This window comes from Perca flavescens, chromosome 8 (assembly GCF_004354835.1).
Source record: "Perca flavescens isolate YP-PL-M2 chromosome 8, PFLA_1.0, whole genome shotgun sequence".
NCBI lineage: Eukaryota > Metazoa > Chordata > Actinopteri > Perciformes > Percidae > Perca > Perca flavescens.
The window spans coordinates 19984899-20006288 of NC_041338.1; the positions used below are offsets into that span (position 1 = coordinate 19984899).

The 21390-nt window shown below is 43.3% G+C and overlaps 1 protein-coding gene across 2 annotated transcripts in view; it reads right to left on the reverse strand.

Annotated features, from left to right (window-relative positions):
- Positions 1–1021: 1021 nt before the first annotated feature.
- reln (reelin) overlaps positions 1022–21390 on the reverse strand; it is a 106289-nt gene continuing 85920 nt past the window's right edge. For both annotated transcript variants that reach the window (XM_028584835.1, XM_028584834.1), the window contains exons 30-64: positions 21144–21351; positions 20953–21029; positions 20300–20458; positions 19978–20172; positions 18675–18948; positions 18401–18541; positions 18094–18271; positions 17866–17950; positions 17568–17750; positions 16665–16833; positions 16405–16510; positions 16007–16233; positions 15642–15865; positions 14983–15133; positions 14635–14893; positions 14196–14445; positions 13596–13764; positions 13196–13336; positions 12721–12898; positions 11865–12058; positions 11511–11761; positions 11243–11397; positions 10867–11081; positions 10479–10656; positions 10209–10384; positions 10002–10108; positions 9642–9884; positions 9343–9518; positions 9164–9237; positions 8601–8762; positions 7099–7256; positions 6585–6804; positions 6218–6415; positions 5534–5632; positions 1022–1825 (exon numbers count right to left, since the gene is read on the reverse strand). In XM_028584835.1, coding sequence (XP_028440636.1) covers positions 1729–1825; positions 5534–5632; positions 6218–6415; positions 6585–6804; positions 7099–7256; positions 8601–8762; positions 9164–9237; positions 9343–9518; positions 9642–9884; positions 10002–10108; positions 10209–10384; positions 10479–10656; positions 10867–11081; positions 11243–11397; positions 11511–11761; positions 11865–12058; positions 12721–12898; positions 13196–13336; positions 13596–13764; positions 14196–14445; positions 14635–14893; positions 14983–15133; positions 15642–15865; positions 16007–16233; positions 16405–16510; positions 16665–16833; positions 17568–17750; positions 17866–17950; positions 18094–18271; positions 18401–18541; positions 18675–18948; positions 19978–20172; positions 20300–20458; positions 20953–21029; positions 21144–21351 — 6077 coding nt within the window. In that variant the 3' untranslated portion in view covers positions 1022–1728. The remainder of the gene's footprint in view (positions 1826–5533; positions 5633–6217; positions 6416–6584; positions 6805–7098; positions 7257–8600; positions 8763–9163; positions 9238–9342; positions 9519–9641; positions 9885–10001; positions 10109–10208; positions 10385–10478; positions 10657–10866; positions 11082–11242; positions 11398–11510; positions 11762–11864; positions 12059–12720; positions 12899–13195; positions 13337–13595; positions 13765–14195; positions 14446–14634; positions 14894–14982; positions 15134–15641; positions 15866–16006; positions 16234–16404; positions 16511–16664; positions 16834–17567; positions 17751–17865; positions 17951–18093; positions 18272–18400; positions 18542–18674; positions 18949–19977; positions 20173–20299; positions 20459–20952; positions 21030–21143; positions 21352–21390) is intronic.

A 21390-nucleotide genomic window follows, 5' to 3' on the forward strand; every position in this document is an offset into this window, starting at 1 on the left:
TATTATTATTTTTTATCTGTGCTATAGAGCTCAAAAAATTATTGAAAAATGATAAAAAACAATTAAAAACATATCAATGAGACAAACGTTTCTACTGAGTGACATGTTCCTTAATCATAATGAACATGGGCACTGTAGTTTATTTAGTCAATCCCTCCCCCCACACACACACCATCCTGCTGAGTACTGTGTATTTGTTTCCCCATCCTTGGTAGGAATCAATGGGAATGGGCTCGGGCTCCCATTGACAGTGAAGGGAAGTCGGAAAGTATTGAGAGTTGAGATTTGTTGACAATAAGAAAAAGACAAAAACATGCCAGGCTTATCTTTTAAGAGTGAAAAAGAGCAGCTGAAGCAATGGGTACAGTATGAGGTTTGGACAGTTCTTTATTTTCCCTTTTATAAGGCTGCTGGGTCTCCCCATAGTGGATATACATATATATACAGGAGATTGCTATACTGGAGTTACACTGAGGGCAGATGGTCCATATTACACAGACTTCAAAAAACAACACTAATAGAGCCTCACCTCCAGGTATCAGAAATCAGCAGAGAGAAAGAGAGGGGATAGGAATGGGGGGAAACAGCACATGAGAACTAGAAAGAGAAAGAAGAGGGGAGATGATGCAGTCTGAGAGCCTGATTCAACTGCCTAATAACTTAACACTGGAAAATAACATACAGATTTCACGCACAGTGCATCTTAAATAGGTTACGTGAAGAACCATTTACCATAAATATCTGTATTTTCGGGAACCAACATATATAAAAAATGATTTAAAAAAACAACAAAAATCAATGTTCAGTCTTTAATTTTTTCTTATTTTCTCCTTTTCTCGTCGTGCAAATCGTTCTTTCGTTCCTTCTTCCTGTGGAGGCCGGGCTTTTTTTCCACCCTGCCCACATCCATTCCAGATAAACGAGGAAAAGGAAACAGAACCCAGCAACCCCCCTCCCCTCCCCCCCTTAAAAGCATATGAATTAGTAGAAAACGAACAAACAAATGAACAGAACACCACAGTCAACTCATCACAAAAAGAAACCACAGACACACAGAACAGCAAGAACACAGTACTCTTTTTTTTTTTTTTTTTTTTTTTTTTTTTTCTTTCTTTCTTTCTTTCTTTTTTTTGAGCTTCTTCATCACCGTTATTCCTCTTCATGGTCAGTGTCATCGTTGTGGTCTTTCTCCTGGCGTACCGGTTGGCGGCAGTGGAGTGGTCCTCCCCCCGACGGCTCAGTGGAACTGGGAGGCAACTCTCCAATCGGCTGGTCAGTTCAGCAGTGATATATTATGTCTCAATTTCACAGTGTGGTAGGAGAAGGAGGATGAGGATAGGGAAGGGGAGTGACATGGAGGTAAGCCAGAGGAAGGGTTAAGGAAGGTGGGAACAGGAATCGGAGGAACCACAGCAACAATTAGAAAAACAACTAGAAACCCAGACCGTCCATGAAAAAAAGGAAACAAAATGGCCATTTCACTCTCTTCTGAGTTTCATTCCCGCCAACCCATGTGGTTGGGAAGGCCATGTTTGGCTGGTGTAAGCTGATTGGATGGCCTGTGTTTGTGGCAGAGGGTAGGGAGAGATGGGTAAGGGAACTAAGGCTGACTGGAATCCGCTGGTGGATGGGACTCGACAGGGCAATATGTCATCAGGAGCAAAAGGATGGGCGTTGCAGGTCAATGTGTGATTGGCAGGTCCGAGGGCGAATCCCTTCTTGGTGGGTTCAGGCACGCTGTTGCAGTGCCCGCCTCTTGCGACTGTAGTAGTGACGCGCGCCGGTCTGTCTGGCAAAGTTCATCATGTAGTTTTGTTTACGAGTGCTGCAGGGATACAAAGAAAGTGAAAGAGGGGGAGGGGGGGGGAGGAGTGTGAACATTAGTGGCCGCATAAAGGGCACTACGAATCCACACATTCCCATGCACACACTCTCATCCATGCACACAAACACACAAATGGTTAAATGCAGCTTTTGTACTCACTCACATCCATGTTCATGCTGCTTTTTAAACAAATGTCAGCCATAACCTCAAACACTCAACACCTGTATGGGTCTCATGGCTTGGAGAATGGGTGGCGCTACTCTACAAAACTGTATTTGTTTACATTCTGCACAAATGAGATGCAGCTAGATGGTGAACATGGAGGTAGAACTATATGTATATAAGACCAAATGTCACAGGACAAGACATGGGATACAGAGTCTACAAACATACTACCAGAGATGCTAGGGGGGAACTCTGACACTGAGTGTTTGAGGTCAGAGTTAACAGCCATCGCTGAGTGAAAGAAAAAAGTAAACCAAGGCCATAAAAATGCAGAATTATGAACAGAGAAGGGGTGGTTTTGGAACCAAGAGACACAGAGAAAAGCTGCGGAAGAGTGCTCTTGCTTAGCCTGTTCATTGCCTCTTCCATCCAGCAGGGCGGTGCCAGTGAGCCAGTTGTGCAGCCAGGGCAGGCAGTGGCCTCTGCAAAGCGGGGGGGATCAGGAGAGATGGGGTAGGGTAGGATATGCTGTGTGCTTGCGTGATGGTTGATGCTGCGGAGGTGGAAGTGTGAAGGTGGATAGGACGGAAGGCTGGTAAACTGCATGTGTTTGAGTGTGTGTGTGTGTGTTTTCTTTTGGTCAGAAACCAGAGGGTACTGTAGTAAGGAGGGAGTTCCTGGCTCAGAGTCATGCTGTTGTTGTTGTCTACAGACAAACAGACGGCCAACTATGAGTGAAAAAGGGATGAAAAGCTGTCGCAATAGTCGATCCGTAGCCCTGCAAGGAGCTGGATGGAGGAGGTTAGTCAAATGAAACTCTCAAGCCAAATGGGCCTTCATCTGAAATTAATGATGCGAGATGCCACATTGCAACTGATGCTGGTGGGCTGGAGTGTAATGCTGAACCTACAAACAGCAATCTTTTTCAAGTAGGATGTGTCGTTCTTGTAAATGATCAGCTAGGTCAAAAACAATACAACAGTTCGCAACAAAACAAACAGATATAGGTATAGTGATGGATTACATCACACATACACACACAAACACTGTACCATTGACATTTGTACATGTAAATTATTATATATTATTATATACAGTATATACATTATGCTTAAAGGCTTGTGTAAACTGCACATTCAAAATCAACGCTATTTATTAGGAATTTGTTTTTATCCAGTGACATTGTGTTAAACCCTTTAAGAGGATATATGTCAATTACTGTAAAAAAATAAATTGCCACCATTTATTTTTGATTGTACTGCTCTGTTTATGCCTCTATTCACTGTGTTGTTGGAGTACTGCTTTGAGCTGTCTCTTAGGATCGGGGTGTTGGACCTGGACACTGTGAGCAGCTGGTCTGCTTGTTGACCTGCCTGGGGCTTGAGTTAAGGCGAGGGCATGAACATGACTGTGGTGGTGATGATGAGGAGGGCTGGGTGTGTCAGTGAAAGTGTGGGAGAGTGTGCACAGTGTAACAGGGAGAAGAAAGGGTAGGGAGGAGGGTGAGGGAGGGGGCTGCATTCAGGAAGAGGCGGAGAACTTACCTCACACTACAGCCATGCCAGAGGGAGCAGAATACAGAAGAGAGCAGAGGTTAGAGCGCGAGAGGGGAGAAGCAGGAGGGGACTGCTGTCTCGCAGAAAGGTCTGGGGGGGTAGGAGCCCTGGCCTGGGGAGGCAGGGGCCCAAAGCAGGGAGAACGGGGAGAGAGAAGAGGCATAAAGATAGTCAGAGGTTCAAGGAAGAAGAAGTGATAGTTTTTGGGAAAGATAAAGAGAAGGAGGAGGAAAGAATATGAGAGAAGAATGCAGAGCAGAAGAGTAGTTGGTAGAGATTGAGTGAGGAGACAGCCAAGAAATGTAACAAAAATGAAGGGAAAGTGAAAGATAACCACAGGTAGAAGAAAAGACAGAGAGCAAGATATATAGCAGTAATCCATCCGTTGTATGCCACAATGGGAGGAGGAGGAGGAGGAGGAGGAGGAAGAGGAGGAGGAGGAGAAGGAGGAGGAAGAGGAGGAGGAAGTAAGGTAGGATATGATGCGGCACAAGCAGAGGAGTGAGCATGACCAAATTATCAACCACATCAGCGACATTAAGCAGCCGGGAGGAAAGGCGTGTGGAGCAAAAGAAAAGATTGAGCAGGAGTAGAGTGAGAGGAAGAATGTGTGAAGGAGTGGAGGAGTGGTGAACAGAGAGAAATAAACAACAGAGCAAAGTGTGAAGATCACGGTCACTCTTTTCAGCAGACAGTGTTGAAAACCGTGCGAGTGCATAGGGAGGAAGGGGGACAGGTCACGACCACGTAGACCAGGGACAGCTCAGGTTAGGCATAAATGTGTTTGTGTGTGCAACTTTGTATCAACTGTACATGAAATATTAGAGTGCCTTACGTGGTTGTTGTATGCAGCATTTCAAATGCATTGGGTACACATCTGAATGAACAATCAGCACCCACATCAGAGGGAACATTGCTCTGATACCCACAGCAACATGCAGAAAATGCATTCGAAATGCTTTATGATATTTTCATGTTTAGAATATGCTCGCTGTGTATGGACCATGTTCATGACATCTTCAGTGCCCTGCAGAATCTCCAGCTTTGCCACTTTGAAAACTGGCATTGTCTTCCACATAAAGAAAACGTTTTCCTGATCCTCGTTACAGATTAAATGCAATATAAATGTAAAAAGGGAAAGAAAGAAAGAGAGAGACAATCAGTGAATCAGTGCAGGGTGTCTGCAAGTTCTTTCAAATGAAAATTAAGAATTTGTAAGATTTCTTTATTTCCAGTAGAATGAAATGCAGGACCAGTTTGCACATGAAATGAATGTGAAAAATGAAATGAAAATGAAAACAACAATAGACCAGTCAGACTATGGGCCTTTACTGTCATAGATGTAAAGCCACCTTCGCAGTTTCTGTATTTTATATAGTATGATCTTGGTTCTGCGCACTGTGTCATGCCTTATAATGGCCAATAGGGGACAGGCGAGCTAACTGTAAATGAGTCAATACTGTAAATTATGAATCAATATGTGAATGAGTGGTTCAAATCTTTTGAGTGCTTCAGTATAAAAATGTATGGCAACATTTTAATGAATGTTTTAAAGATTTCAGTTGTTTAATTAAAACAATATCTAAGCCCTTTTAAAGTTTGAAGTATTATATATTTCAGTGACATTTTAGTGAAACAATACATACATTCTTGACAAGTTGTTTATACGGGAGATGCATGGGTTCTACAAGACACTGAAAATATGATGATCTGAGAGCAGGAGTTGATCTGTCGTACACAGAACAGCCATGCACAAAAGTTACTCTTCACAGCAAAGAACACCACAGTCATTGTTTTACTCTTCTGAGAGGTTGGTTGTACGTGGAGAGCAGCACACATGTAGATGTGCGTACAGTATATGTATGTGTATGATGTATTCTTGTGTTTGTGAGGGGACCGTTTCTACAGGTGAGGCTGAGACGTGGGGCAGATCTCTTTTGGGGGCCATTCTGGGATGCCGGGGAACAGCTGGGAATTGGGTACTCACAGAACTACTTCCACATGGTCCAACGCCCACTGGTCATGTCCTGCACCGTCGTGGCGTGGCTGCCACCATCGCAGCATCACCCCTTTAACCCTCGCCTCTCTGGTGAGACCATGGGAAACATTCACAGTCAGTGAGGGTCAACAAGTATGTCAATGATAGTTGTCGCTTCAAACCAGCCTAATGACATTTACCACACTGGTTTAATCAGTACCACTTTCTAATAAGGCACCCTTTATAAAGGGTTTGAAAGTTGTAACTCATGGCTTTATTAATTATAATGCTTTATAGATCAGTTATAAACCATTATAAAGAACAACGTTGAGTTTGTGAAAAATCTTTTTGGCCGATGTTTACCTTATGACACTCGCTCGATAAACTTACCCTCTGGAAAACAGCCTCAGAGCATCTGGGCCAAAATCGATTTATTGAAATTGTTTAATGTTTACAACAAAGAAAGTTGAAAAGCATAACTGCAGTTTATTAACTAGCTGATGGTTTATTAAAAGTGACAACTCCATTACCATTTATCAATGACTAACATTTATAACATTCATGACGCATTAGTGAAAGCTTTATTAACATTTATAAAGGCATTAGTTATAACACATAAATCCTTTATAAATGGTGCCTTAGTAGAAAATGGTATGTTTAAACTAAGTGTAACTAACTCTGTGTGTCACTCACAGTGGAATATTGTAGGAGACTCTCTGGGCCTTTATGAAGTCTTTGGGCTGGTGCTGGGCGATTACGTGCCAGCTTACTCCATTGTTGACGCTGTATTGCAGCAGCACAGCCCGGTCAACTGTGTCAGCCTGATCGAGAGCTATGTTACAGCTGTCTGTCTGTGCCATGCTGCCGATCTGCAGCACAAACATGATCTTACTGTAGGGATACAGAGAAGGATGGAAAAAAGAGAAGGTTGGAGAAAGAAAACGTTAAAGGTTGATAATACAGATCCTGATGTGGGGAAAACTAATCTGTGGTAGCTATGTACGTGGGTGTATGTTTACATAATTAGTTTATTTGCAGTATGTTTTGGTAGTACCTGTACCTAGCTCTAGTGAGGTCCAGCGGTTTGGTAACTGCCTGCCTCATTTTACAGCCATTGTAGTAGAGTGAGTCTCCGTGGGCATGCGGTGAGAGCTGCCCACAGCCACTGCCCACTCCACCACCCTGGATCAACTGCCAGCTCTCCTGAGACACACTGCCTGACTCAAAGTTATCCTTGATGGAGCTGGGCAGGTCACTGCTTAGTAGGGAGCAGTCGTCACCTGTTGAGGTGAGAGGAAGCAGAGAGGTGATGAAATTGGATAAAATAAAGATCACAGGCCAGTCTATGGTGGGGTTGACATCCAACAGTGCAAGGCCATTTTTTCACGTTTCCAGCAACTGTGTCAAATCTGTCTTAATTACACAAATATTTTATTCAGTTTTGTAGCAACTTTGTTCACTTGCATCATTTTACTTAAAAACTCTCCCTATAATATTTCTTCTGAACAGTACCGATGAGAAAGAACTGTGTGTGTATCTAGCAGTTTGAATACAATATGCTGTTTGTGGCCCACCATGGTGTCCCTCATCACAGATGCAGACCACTCCACTTGTACAGTAGCCATGGCCGCTGCAGAGCCCCGGGCAGGCCTCGCCGATGTAAACATGGTCCACTCCCCAGCTCTGCCGCTCTCCTGTGCCCTCCTTTTGAATCCAGCGGAACTGGGTAGCCCTGGAAATATACAACAAATCACAAAAGGCTTACACTGCTTCAACCTGTAACAGAGATTTTCTGCTGATAGTTCTATGTATAAATGATGTATACATTATTGTCATTAGTGTGAAGTCATTCAAAGTATTCAAATCCTTTACTTAAGTAAAAGTACTAATACCACACTGTAAAACTACCCTGTTACAAGTGAAAGTCCTGCATTGAAAATGTTACTTAAGTAAAAGTATGTAAGTACCATCAGGAAAAGGCACTTAAGTATTAAAAGTAAAAGTACTCAATGCAGAAAAATCCTCACATTTTAGAAACTGGAAACGATCAACAGTTCTGTGTATAATCGGCTAATCATTTAAGCTGGGCTTGTAGGCCGTTATATTGTTGGGTAGTTTAATTTATAATAAAACATTGTATTTTATGATGTACATGTGTTTTGTGTGCAAAAAATGTAATTTGTAAAGTAACTAGTAACTTAAAGGAACACGCCAACTTATTGGGAATTTAGCTTATTCACCGTAACCCCCAGAGTAAGACAAGTCCATACATACCCTTCTCATCTCTGTGCGTGCTGTAACGCTGTCTGATGGTTCCAGCATTAGCTTAGCCTAGCACAGATCCTGCTGGTAACTGGTTCCAACTAGCCTACTGCTCCCAATTGTGACAAAATAACGCCAACATGTTCCTATTTACGTGTTGTGATTTGTAGAGTCACAGCGTGTACAAAAAAACAACGTAACATGAGACACAGCCATCTTCTAACAGTAAACAAACCAGGAACTATATTCTCAGACAGGCCTGCTGCGAGCATATCACTCCGCCCAAGTACTATATTCTTCCGCCTGAGAATATAGTTCCCGGTTTGTTTACAGTTAGAAGACGGCTGTGTCTCATGTTGTTTTTTGTACACGCTGTCACTCTACAAATTACAACATGTAAATAGGAACATGTTGGCGTTATTTTGTCACTTATTCGGAGCAGTAGGATTGCTGGAACCATTCACCTGCATGTTCTGTGCTGGCCTGATGCCACTGGAGCCGTCAGACAACCTTACAGCACCCACGGAGATGAGAAGGGTATGTATCGACTTGTCTAACTCTGGGGGTTACGGTGAATAAGCTAAATTCCCAATAAGTCAGCGTGTTCCTTTAAGATGTCAGATTAATCTAGTGGAGTAAAAAAGTATTCCCCTCTGAAATGTAGTGGAGTAGAAGTAGAAAGTGGAGACTCAAATAAAGTAGTATCTCAAATTTGTACTTAAGTACAGTACTTGAGTAAATGTACTTAGTTATATTCCACCACTGGATATGTCCCAGTGCTAATCACGGAAATAAAATATTTGTGTGCTCCTACCCTGAGGAGACGTGGTCTGGCAGCTGGACAGTGACCCTGGTCCATGTTGAGCTGTTAACTGGACTGTAGATTGTGGACTCGTGGAACTGAAAGGGAGAGCAGCCCACGTTGTTGACTGATGAGGGGAGGCATTCTGACTGTACCAGCTGCCATGAGTCAGACCTAAAGGGAGAGAGTGAGAGCTGAAAACTGTCCATGCAAAAATGCATCTTATGAAAGAAAAATAATCATATCAAATAATGTTTAAATGATAAATAGTGGGTGTAGAGTCAAACTATTGACCTGAGATTTAACATTATGTTTTAGTTCATATTATGGTCAGCTTATTAATAAATGTCTGTTTCCACAATAGCTGGAAAAATGTGTATGCATTGTCTACAGTTTGGCAAGAATAGTAACTGTTGGAATAGGAAAGATACACCACTGATGGAATAGGAAAGATACACCATCAGGCCCCGATGTGCAAGGTATTGTACACCTCAAACAGTCACCTGTACACCTTTTACACCTTTAACCGTATTAAAATGTTTTCCTTTATTATGGTCTCTTCCTGTCTTTCTTACCTTGCATCCTTCCTGTACTGCAGCAGGACAGAATGATGGTCTTCACAAGTGTCTGCCTCACAACCAACAACAATCTGCATCAATAAAACAGATGAACAGTAAAGGACTAATGCCTCAATGTATAAAAACAATGGACAGCTTTTAATAAGCAGGTTTGTAGCTCTGTTGCAGTACTGTACCTTAAACTGTAGAATATATCCAGGCTGCACTATGAGTTCCCGTGTGGCCAGGATGTTGTGTGTCTTGTCCTGGTTCTTGTTTGGCCAGTACAGGTGGAAGGAGGGGTTTCCACAGAAGCCAGCTGTGCGCACAGCATTTGGATAAAAACTCCAGCTTTCCTCATGCGAAACACCCTCTGGTGAAAGGCAAAGAAATGCAAAGAGAAGAGGCAGAAGAGTCATAGTTATTTCCAGAACATGTCCTTTGTCATCACTGGTCAGTTGTCAGGCTCTGATTACATCAACATAAACAAACTCACCATCATCAAAGGTGTCAAGCAGAGTGGGTGGGTTGATGTCGGACCCCCCCACCAAGATGTTGTCTATGGCCCACTGGGCTCTCTCCAGACTGGGGGTGGCGAGGCCAGAAGAAATAGTGAATGGTTGCCACCAGCGCAGACGAGTAGCATTGGTCAGAGCTCCCTCTGGGAGGATGATGTAATCTCTCCTCACTGACACATACTTCAGGTAGTCCATCTCATGCAGCAGTGTCCAGGACACACCTGAGGAACAGATATGGACAGAATTAGAAAATGAAAGAAGAGAAGAAATCCTAAACGGATGATGATGAAAAAGGAAAATTACACAATGCACTGTATGCATGCATGTCATTATTGCACCTCCATCAGTAGAGTAGTCCAGCAGCACTCCCTCTTTACGACAAGTTGGACGGTGGCACATGGTCATGTTATCTTCACTTCCAATCCTGGCCCAGTACTCAACAAACCTATTCACAAAAACACAATAAAAAATGCCCTTAGAGTAGCACAATATTTAAAGATAAATATAAAATGTCTTGCTGTGATTGACAGAAGGAGAGTACTAACTTTGCTCCGCGGAGGTCGAGGTCTGCAGTGACAGCCTGTCTGGCATCAGCCCCTCCAAAGTACAGGGCCGTCCCCTCTACCAACACGCCACAGTCTGTACAGGGCCTACCGCCTTCTAGCACCTGCCACTGAGAGCCTGCTGCCCCCTCCCGGTCAAAACGCTCCTTCAGCGATGCCTACAGATAAAAAAAAAAACGCAGCTAAATTCTACTTGTCTTTTTATTTTGTAATCTGAGTTTTTTCTTTAACTGATGGAGAGCCAGATTCTACCTTTAGAGCAGTGCTGGCATAGCAGTTTGGTCCTGTGAATCCTGGGTCACAGAGACAGCGCTGATCCAGACAATCTCCATGTCCCCCACAGTGGCCGCCACACGCTGGCCCGATGTAAAAGTTCTCCACACCCCACTGAATGTCTGAGTGCTGCTGGAAAAAACGGAACCGCACCGCTCTGAGGAAAAACCAGGATAGGTTAGTCAAACAACATGCATACTATTTGCATAATTTATATGACAACCTTTTTTATAATTTATACGATGACAATAATATGATCTATCAATAATTTAAGTCAAGCATGCCTTGATGGTACAATTAAATATGAAGCAGTAATGTATGTTTTGTCAAAAGCATGTGAAGGTAGATATGAGGCAGGATGACTCACGTGTCAGCCAGGCTGTCAGGCAGAGGATAGACCGCCCTCTTCCAGCCTTCAGCAACGAAGAAGACTGACGGCTGGGAGACCTGACCTCCACAGCGGGGGTCAGCAGGCAGGCACTGCGGCACCAGGTACTTCCAGGTCACTCCAAAGTCCATTGAATACTGAACATGAATTTGCCGGTCTGCATGACGCTCTGGCACACTGCAGCCTACTGCAATCTAAACAAACACACAGATATTAACCATCATAGCAAAAAGGGGTCCTTCTGACTTAAATTCATACAAAGATGCAGTACGATGAACTTGGTACACTAAAGAACATCAAACAACACAAATATATGTGTATATTGTCTATGTGTCATTTAAGGCTTATTAGTTACCTTGAACTGCATGACCCAGCCCTTGTCAGGAATAATATCATGTGTGACAGCATACACCTCTCTCCCATCAGCATTGCCACACACCATCACTCCATCAGGAGAGCTGCAGAAGCGCTGCACTGAGCAGTCCTCTGAGAACAGCCAATGATCGCTCACTGAGAACAAAGAAAGAAAGAGATGCAACAAGAGGCTCTGTTTAGTGATAAAAAAACATATGGAATTCCTGTAGACTTTAGAGTTTAATTGAGCAATTGAAAATGAGAAATACCAATGGGTGTTTCCTCCTGCTCGCTCAGCTGCCCTACTCTTCCTGCGGTCCCATCAGCAGGAGCTCTCTCATGGTTGGGCAGTGCCACGCCTCCAAATGTGTCAGATATCTGTGCTCGTGGATCTGAGCCTGCGATGAGGACGTTATCCAGAGCCCAATCACTGTGGTCTGCTCCCTCATGTTGTGGCTGCCACCAGCGCACACGCACTCCCTCCTGACGGGCAGCAGGGGGCAGCAGCACATTCACAAACCTGAATACAGACAAAAACATAAAGAAAGTCACAGATAAACTGCTTCACTCATTTGCTTGCAAGTAGTTATGTCGTTATGAGTCATTTGGGTGAAAAAACTCACCCAGGCTTGGTGTACAGATCATAGAAGATCTCTGTCAGTAGATGCCAGTTGATACCTCCATTCAAACTGTACTCCAGAAGCACACCCTGGTTGCGGTTAGTAGGTGGGATCATGCAGCCGTACATGAAGTAGAACTGGATGAACTCAGCGTTGGTCAGGTTCAGGTCCACTGTCACCAGCTGACGGCTGCAACTCTGTGCACAGACACATAGAGAAATGTAGTCAGTAGAGTATGTCTGTGATGGATGTATGCCTGTCTGTCTTTCTGTCCCTCTTTCTATTTCTCTATTTAACTGTATTATCCTTCTTAAAAAAATTACATTCATTACAGAGATCATTACTGGAACATAACCCGAATAATAAAACTGACTTAGGTAAAGTTTGAACTTTAACTAATAGCCAATTATCCTGATACAGCTTAATGCAAGACCTTTAATGGTTGCTCTTAAGAGGTTTCTCTGGCAGTCTGTCCATCCACATTAAGATCAGCCTATCAATAGGTATCTATTTACAACACTGTCCTAAGTGCCTTGGGACAACTAAAGCTGACATAAGGGGCGGACAGCTACTTACTTTGTGGTCTTTTATTCAACAGATTGATACTCGAAGCAGCATCTTTCAGATACTGTTATATGTGCCCTATTAAATCAGTACATGTCAGGGCTTTTGTAGTCTTTTTTTGCAGAAGCTTCAATCTCTCCTTGCATGAGTGGAAGGTGGATTAACTTTATTTCAGAATTGGAATGCATTTAATTGCATTTATCCTCCACCTTACCCCTGGTTTTTATGATAGAACTATAAGAAAGTAAAAAATTAATCAAAAATAATCAAAAAAGGAGGGTAGATGTATATTTACCCCACTGAAGTGCAGAGCAGCTCCAGAAGCCACAGCTCCACACACAGTGCTGAGTTTCCCACCGGTGAGTATGTGCCAGTGGCTGAGCGAGGGAGCTCGACTGAAGCTGTCCTTCAGCTGGTAGGGCAGAGGAACCACAGGCTCATCGCAGTACTCTCCACCCCACTCTGGGTCACACCTGGGGAGGATGGTGGAGTCAAATAATCAGATTCAAAGACAAACTGGCCATCAAGTTTAGCGAGTTTAGTAACACAAACATACTGGATACACTAAAGTAACTTTACATGATCAAATAAAAACATTAGGTCCAAACACCTTTCCATATACAACATTCTATAAGCACATGAAGAAAATTACAAAAAATAAGTCATTTTGAATTAACTTTGTATGCCATTTTTCATTTTTACACCTGTTGCTCATTACTAGCAGCTGACATTCCACACATTAAAGCATGCATAAGGCTGCCATTACTTACACACAGGAGCTCTGTTGGCAACGTCCGTGTCCAGAGCACATATCTGGGCAGCCATCTCCAATGTAGAGGTTATCCAGAGCCCAGGTCTGCTGCTTGTCAAAGGGAGCCTGCTGGAACCAACGGAACCTTGTGGCTGGAGACCTAAAGCCATAAAACAAAGTCACTGATACATTTCACAGGTTAAGTTAAAATAAATCATACACATTAGCAAGTAATTAAACTGTAAATCCTGACATTGCACTTTATGATTTGGATCAGATTGTAATGTGGTAAAGGAGCAGCTACACCACAGCCACTTGTGGACTTTATTTTGTTTAGAAAATTAAGAGTGTATTGCAGAATTAGGATATGCCATGTGCTACAGAAGTTTGTCCATGTGTGAGTTCAGGGCACTGCTGACCTGGCATATAATGGGATAGGCAGGGTAACACGGCCCCACTTGTTAAAAGTGTCAGAAACCAGCAGCCTCTGCAGGGTGTAGGAAGAGCAGTCAGGGCTTGTAGGCAGACAGTCTCTGACCACAGGCTGCCAGGTCAGACCCAGATCTAGAGAATACTCCAACTCTACGGCTGCAGAGAAAGAAGACAAACACAATTGTCAAGTTTATTCAAGAAACTAATTTATAAACAATTTACAACATAAACAGCTTGACAGTCTAAAACTAAATATAGAAATTCAAGCAAAAATGTCCCACATTTGCTTGTTCCAGCTTCTTAACTGTAAGAACTTCATCTGAGCCTGCGATGAGGATGTTATCTTTGCTTTTTTTTTGTTACATCATAATAACTGAAAATCTTTAGGTTTTGGACTGTTGGTTGAATAAAACAGGCTATCAAAATAGATCACCTTGGCCTGTTGGAAATTTGAACGTGGGAAATTTATTTTTTGACATTTAATAGAAAAAATGATTAATCAATTAATTGAGAAAATAATTGGCAGATTAATCGATAATGAAAATAATCATTAGTTGCTGCCCATATTCACAGTTGTAATTGCTTACAGTAGCACGAGTTGGTGACAGAGCAGGAAGCAGAAAAGTCAAACTGGATGAAAGCGTCTTGACCCAAACTGATGTCAGTGGTTACAGCATAGCGAGTGTTGGACTTCTCTATAAATGCGAAAGCAGGCCCATCAGAGCCACAAACAGGCATTCGGGTTCCTCCAGGGTGGAGGAGCCATGACCGCCCATCGATTGAAGAGAAATCATCCTCTAAAGGTCCCCAGCCACTGGCACTGCCACCAACTACCACCTGGGGAATAAAAGATACATGTTTGCATATTTAATGTGAAGAAGGCAGAGAAAGTCGATATGTGAGAGATATGAAAAAAAGTAAAGTTTGGATGAATGACAGCTGTGATGTTTTAATGCTTGAATGTAAATTATTGAAATACTTATTGTTAGATGGATGAATGGTTGGATGGATCCTCACTTACTGTACCTGGTCAATGACCCATGGACTGTAAAAATGTCCGTTCTCAGAGGGCTGCCACCAGCGGAGGCGAGTGGAAGGTGTGCGGGCACGCAGAGGGATCTCCAGGGCCACCAGGCGAGCCTGATTACTGCTGTTGCTAAAGAGAAATTCCTGCAAGAGGCCCCAGGTAAGACCTCCGTCCACAGAGAACTGCAGCAAAACTGGCTGGGATCGAGGATCTGGAGCTGCCTTACCACATCCAAGACGTAAGAAGAACTGAACAAACCTGCAGAGTACAACCATTAAACCATGAGATTATCACTTTTGATTATGTATATGTGTGAACTTGGTAAGGGCTTGTTTGTGTAGCTATACCTGGCATTTGCCAGGTCCATGTCATTGGTGACCAACATTCGCAGGCCGTCCTCGCTGAAGAACAGGTGGTTCCCACTCGACATGATACCACACTTCCTGGATGGTTTACCACCGCTCAGTAGTCTGAAACGCTCAGCATCCACAGCTCCCCCTAGAAACATGTAGCACACACAATAAACAGTAAACACACATTCATAAATCCATTGTATTAACAACATCAACAGGAAAGCTCCCAATAGTAACTTTATTTACTGCACACTAATCAAAATAATGTTTAAAATTATTTTAAAATACAAATAAAAACAGCATTAATTGACGATTGAAGAACAATAAAGTATAAAATAAGGCACACAACTGAATAAAATATCTTTAAAAGCATTTAGCTAAAGGGGATCCTAGTCTTTACTGTAGTGGAATATTAAAAACTATATTTTATGGGCATAAGTGTGAACATTTTACTACAGTAAAACACGGTAAAATAAGCAGACTCCAAGCTATTGTAAACATGCAATGACTACCTGATCATTCTCAATGCAGTATCACCACAGATAAGGATTTCTGATAACTCTGACTGATCAATAAATACAGATACATAATCCATCAAATTTACACACACTGTCTACTTCCTGATGGCTTTTTGTGTCTGTATGGTGATGTACCTTCAAAGTCCTCTTTGAGGAAGTCAGGGTTGGGGGTGTCAGGCACAGAACAGTCAGATCCAGAGTAATCGGGGTCACACTCACAGTGGCTGCCACCCACACAGGTCCCGTGACCATTACACATGTCCTGACACTGTGGGCCAATGTAGATGTTGTCTAATGCCCATGTTGGAGGAGCAGAACCAGTTGAAAAGAAACCCTGATACCAACGGAACCTCACTGACCTGTAGGGAGGTCAAAATGCAAAGATTTGAGAGTAAGACCTATACTTTCAACAGATATGATCTTGTAGGCAAATTATTTGAAAAAAGTTTCCCCTTGTTTTCTTTTATGCATCCGCTGTACAGGATGTATCCAGTCCTTACCCACAGAGGCGAAGCTTGCCAAAGTGAATGACCTCCCTCCTCCAGCCCTGAGTTGTACCAGGGAAATAGATACTGGCAGGGTGGAGCTCTGTGGAGCACAGTGACGAGGGCTGGGACCCACCGGCACACAGGGGTACCAAAAGGTGCCACGTGGCACCAAAGTCCCGTGAGAACTCAAGACGCACTGGGTGGGCGGAGGAACTCTCAGCTGTGCAGCCCACATTAATCTAGAGAGACATAAATATACACAACATTGGCGATGATGACGAGCCATGATTTATGTTTTGAATGAGGAAGTGTTATGTTTGTTGCTTTGGACGAGCCATGATTTATGTTTTGAATGAGGAAGTGTTATGTTTGTTGCTTTGGAAAAGAAGTCATCAAGGCTGTTTGTGTACCTCAAACTGGATGATAGTGTTCTCATTTACGTCAATGTCCCTGGTGGTAATGGAGTGCTCTCCAAGCTCACTGGAGACAAAGACCATGGCTGACTCATCCTCCTCCCTACACCAATCACATACACGCAGACACAAAGATCAGGCAAGGGTAAAAACATTGTTTTGCAGGTTTTATCATAATTGGGGTCATAGATGATATAAAAACAGAAATGCTGTCAAGACACCGTCATTGTCAACATTCAAAAAAAGGTTTTTCCTACAGTCCAGTCTTCTGGTAGGGGCAGTAGAGGCCAGTGTTTCCCCCGGGGAAGAACAGCCAGTTGGATTCATTGGGGCCGTCCTCAAAGCTGTCTATCACCACCGGTGGGTTGTGTAAGGAGCTGCCATCAATGATGAGATCATCTATTACCCACACTTCCTCCTTCTTACCTAAGGGGTATAATGTTGTGGAGATTGTTACACACTGATTCTACTGGTGTGGAAGGCATAAAGAAAAGTAAATGTGGAGAAGAAACAGACAAGAGATGTGAAGAGCACAGATTGTGTGAATTTTAGTGTGCAACTACACAATGGCCCAATCCCAAAGTCCGGACTCACAGACTCACGGACTTTGGCGCGCGTTCTCGCGAAATTCGTAAGGGCTTAGGGTTGTCCCAATGTCGAATTTCAAAGGGCGTGAGGGTTTGAGTACACACTTACCGAGCCCTTTCCGTGAGTCTGCATCGATGCAGACTTCACCAAAGGGAATTACCCACAGTTCAAAGCGTTGTGACGTTTACCGCGGAGACCGTATGGAAATCTGGAAATTACAAAGGTAAACAACAGCACGACACACGGCCACGGAACAGACCAACCTGTTGTCCAGCTTGTAAAACAAGAGTTTGGAATCAGGCAGCCGTCTCCTGGGCCTTGGCCGTGTGGAAAGCAACAAACTTAAAATGAAGATTCTCAAACCGGCAAGTGTCAGCAACATCTTTGTTATTAAACGTCGCCAAGGTAACATGTGATCTCGTGAAGTGCTGTCCCAATCCCATTTATACCTATCTGAGCCCATGTGGCTTCACACACTCGCTCACTTAGTACCTGAGATCACTTAAGTCTGTGAGTCTTTAGTCCTTAGTCCTCAGGGCTCACTTTGGGATTGGGCCAATGTGTCCACTCACCGCTGTTGTAAGGTTGCCAAAGTCTAAAGCGGGTGGCATTGGTCTGGGCGCTGGCTGGCAGCGGCAGGTGGAGGAACAGAGTGTCAGTGGAAGCTGGGAAGTAAAACTCATCCAGCATCAGCCAGCTGATTCCTCCGTTCACAGAGTACTGCAGCAGCACTGAATGGGAGCGCTCCGGGACACCTAGAAAAGCCCACAAGTTAAACTATTACAACAACATCTGGAGAAAGAAAAGAAACAGTATTTTGATAAAAAAATAAAGCTATACAAAAAAGAAAAACACTGAGTTATGTATTACCTTTAGTGATGAATTTGAAGGAGAACTGGATGTAGAGAGTGTTGGTGCAGTCCAGATCCCGTGACACTATCATTCGCAGACCATCCTGCAAACAAACAGACCAGGATTACACTGTTTGTCAGTTATGAAAAGTCAGTGATCGACTGTAAATATATCAATCCATGTCTTTGTGATTTAACTGTATAATTATTAATATGGATGTCTCTGAGTGATGTTTAGGACCCATACCCCTTTGAAGATAAGGGCAGTGCCAGATTTAAGAGGCTCTCCGCTCAGAGTTCCCCTCTCTGCTCCGTACACCTCAGGCCATGTCTCCTGCTGCAGGTTCTCATTAAAGTCCTCTCTCAGTACAGATGGCAGGGGGGACAAAGGCACACAGTGTGCACCTCCATAACCCTTGTCACACCTGTGTGAGAAGAAAGGGTAAGTAACATTAATATGAAGGTAGAATAAAGTGAAACAAGTGTGAAAATTAACAAACATTAAAATTCATCAGCTGTGCAAAAAAAACTTTTTTTACTTTTGTTTTACTTACACACAGCGTCCATTGTCACACAGACCATGTCCAGAGCACATCCAGGGGCAACCAGGGGCCAGTAACAGGTTATCTAGAGCCCATCCTTCTGCCCCTGGGGTGAAGTGGGTTTGGATCCAACGGAAACGAGTTCTGGGGGAACTGGGGGATTCAGAAGCAAGTTATAAAGAAAAGTAGCTTCAGGAGTCTATGCACCTTCAGATAATATACAAATACTATCAAAACTGTCTACTAACTTTGGGCATAAAAAAAAAAAAAAAAAAAAAAAACGTACTTAGCAGCACTGGGCAGGTAGACTGTGATCCTTCTCCAGTGTTTGTACTGGGTCGAGGTATAGATGGAACTTTGAGTATAACCAGCGCAGCCAATGGCTGGGGGCACACACTCTGGGGTGATGAGAGACCAGTGATGACCGCAGTCTGTGGAGTACTCCAGTCGCACACCATGGGAGAAGGAGGTGGACTTACTACAGCCCATACTCAACTCGAATTGCAGGAATGACGAACCTGACACCTCGAAGTCCCAGCTCTCTGCATATCTTGGCTTCTCTGCAGACACAGTATAAAAGCATGTCACATTTTTTGGTATTAACTATAACCTGATTCAAGTATCCTCACTAGGTTACAATGATTTAACATTCTTTTCTTCAACAGTGCTTCAACATAATTAACTTGTATGTGTCTGCTTGGATTTGAAAGTTTGGTTCTGTGAGTGCAAAATCTATCACATACTGTATGTTGACCCTAAAAAAACAAAAAAAGGTGTTACTAATTTCCATGTCAATGCCACTTGGAATAAAACGTGTACACCCAAAACACAAAGTCAATATAATCCAAATGCAAATAGCCTTGCAAATAATAGGTATAGGAGTTATGTGTGAAATGTGTGCATGTTTTAGCGCATATTAGATCAGCCATGGTGTCTGACAATCAGTGCTTGTGTTCACACAGGGACACCGGCGCTTTATGTTTATAGATGTGTTGCCAAATTCATCTGGCTTTGCACGCTAAATGAATGGGCCCTAAATCCGGTCACAGCTTGATGCAAGCATAAATAACAGGCAGGATGTTCATTCAGGTTGGCTCTCATTTATTATGCAGGACCCATGCCGCCGCAGTAAATGGGTGATTCAATTTCTGGCTTCTGTGTGGGTTATACTGTGATGTCACTGTACTGCCATTTATGTGGTTTGTTTGTGAATATATGTGTCAGTTTATTAAATGTGCATATGCACATATGTGTATACATGTATGGTTGTATCTTTTACCTTTTTTTCCATCACGCAAAGTCAACTGTCCAGCTATTTTGCAGTAACATGCTGTTTCACATTTACTTCAACACATTCACAATGGGCTGCTCACTACAAACACTGCAGCTTCACTGAAGCAGTTGGGTGTTAAGTATCTTACTCAGGAGCCACTTGACAGTGATTTTTGAGGGAGTACAGTAGCTACTTCCCTTTCCATGCACACACTCTCTGAGCCAGTCTAGGATTTACAATTGGTAACCCTGTAGTCATAAGCCCTCCTAAACTAAATGTGTGTGCTTATGAACAGTAATGTGTTTGTGTGACTCACTATCTATGGCCTCGGAGTTGAAGGTAAGCGCTGTGTCCAGAGACAAACAGTCCACAGTCACCTCCCCACCCTGAATGCGGTACCAGTTGTGCCTCAGAGGCGTTGTGCCGTCGAACTTGTCATGGAAACCTGTTCTGGAGCTATCGTTCATACCAATGAAGACATCATCCAAAGACCACTGGGCAGAGTGTTTCCCTGCAAGGATGGAGAGAAAGAAGTACAATGAAAATCTAAACTAAAGCTGTGATATCAAAAATATATTGTAATATTGTAATCTTTCTGTGCTTTTCCATAATATTGTGCACCCTAATTATGCACTAACCTTGCTGTGGCTGCCACCACCGAAATACTGTGTAGGGGGTTTTGGCTGCAGGTGGCAGCTCGATGGTCACCACTTGGGGCTCGAGGAAGGAACTAAATTCCAGCTCCCTCACAAACTGCCACTGGACACCATTGTTGGTAGAGAACTGGACAATGACGCCTAGTATTACAGAACAAAGAGCAGAGTGGATAGAACTCTTAGATGGGAAATAAGTCTTCATAGATACAGAACTAAGTAAATTTAGCAGCAAGTACAAAGAAAAAATAGAATAAAATGCAACAGAATCAAGTAACAGTCCAAAAGTTCTGATTATTACAGATAAGCTGTTTAGGAGGCTGGCAGAGATTTATCTGACGCTGCAGAAATGATCAGACTGAGCCTTCAGCACTGCTGCAGGCTAGTGATCCACAATCTACTGAGTGGTGGAAACAATAGAACAGACAACACTACACTTGATTCTCCATTAGAAAAAACACTGACAATGACAACCAGATCTGTACCTACATAGCCTATGCTGGATCACAATGCAGATCAAAGACAAAGAGTGAAAAGGAACAAATGGAGACAAGCCAAGTGGTGAACTGATCAGATCAGATGTGGAGCTGCTCGCTACAGACTGCACTCTTAAGCAACAGCGTGAACGTGATAATTACCTTCGTTTCGGGAGCGAGGCCTGGTGCAAGTGGGCCCCAAACTCTTGCTGCCAATTCGGATGTAGAATTGGACCAACCTGTATGTAAACAGCAAAAACTAAATCTCAATTTCACGTTAAACAAACAGCCACCGATTTAACTGGTCTCCAGTGCTTACAGATTAGAGATTTATGGGTGTGAATTCTACTCACCGTGTGTTGGTGGTGTCTAGAGGCACTGTGCGCGCTTCTCTCCTCCCAGGGCTACTGAAGTAAAGAGCTTTGCCGTCACCGATGATGCCACAGCCGCCTCCAATTTGTCCCCCACTTAGGCTCTGCCAGAGTGGGCTCAGCTTCCCCTCAAATCCCTCAGTCAGCTCTGTGGGACTGGCTACAGATGGGACACAACTATCCTGCTCCACTATTGAACACAAACAGGGAATCACAAGCGATAAATATA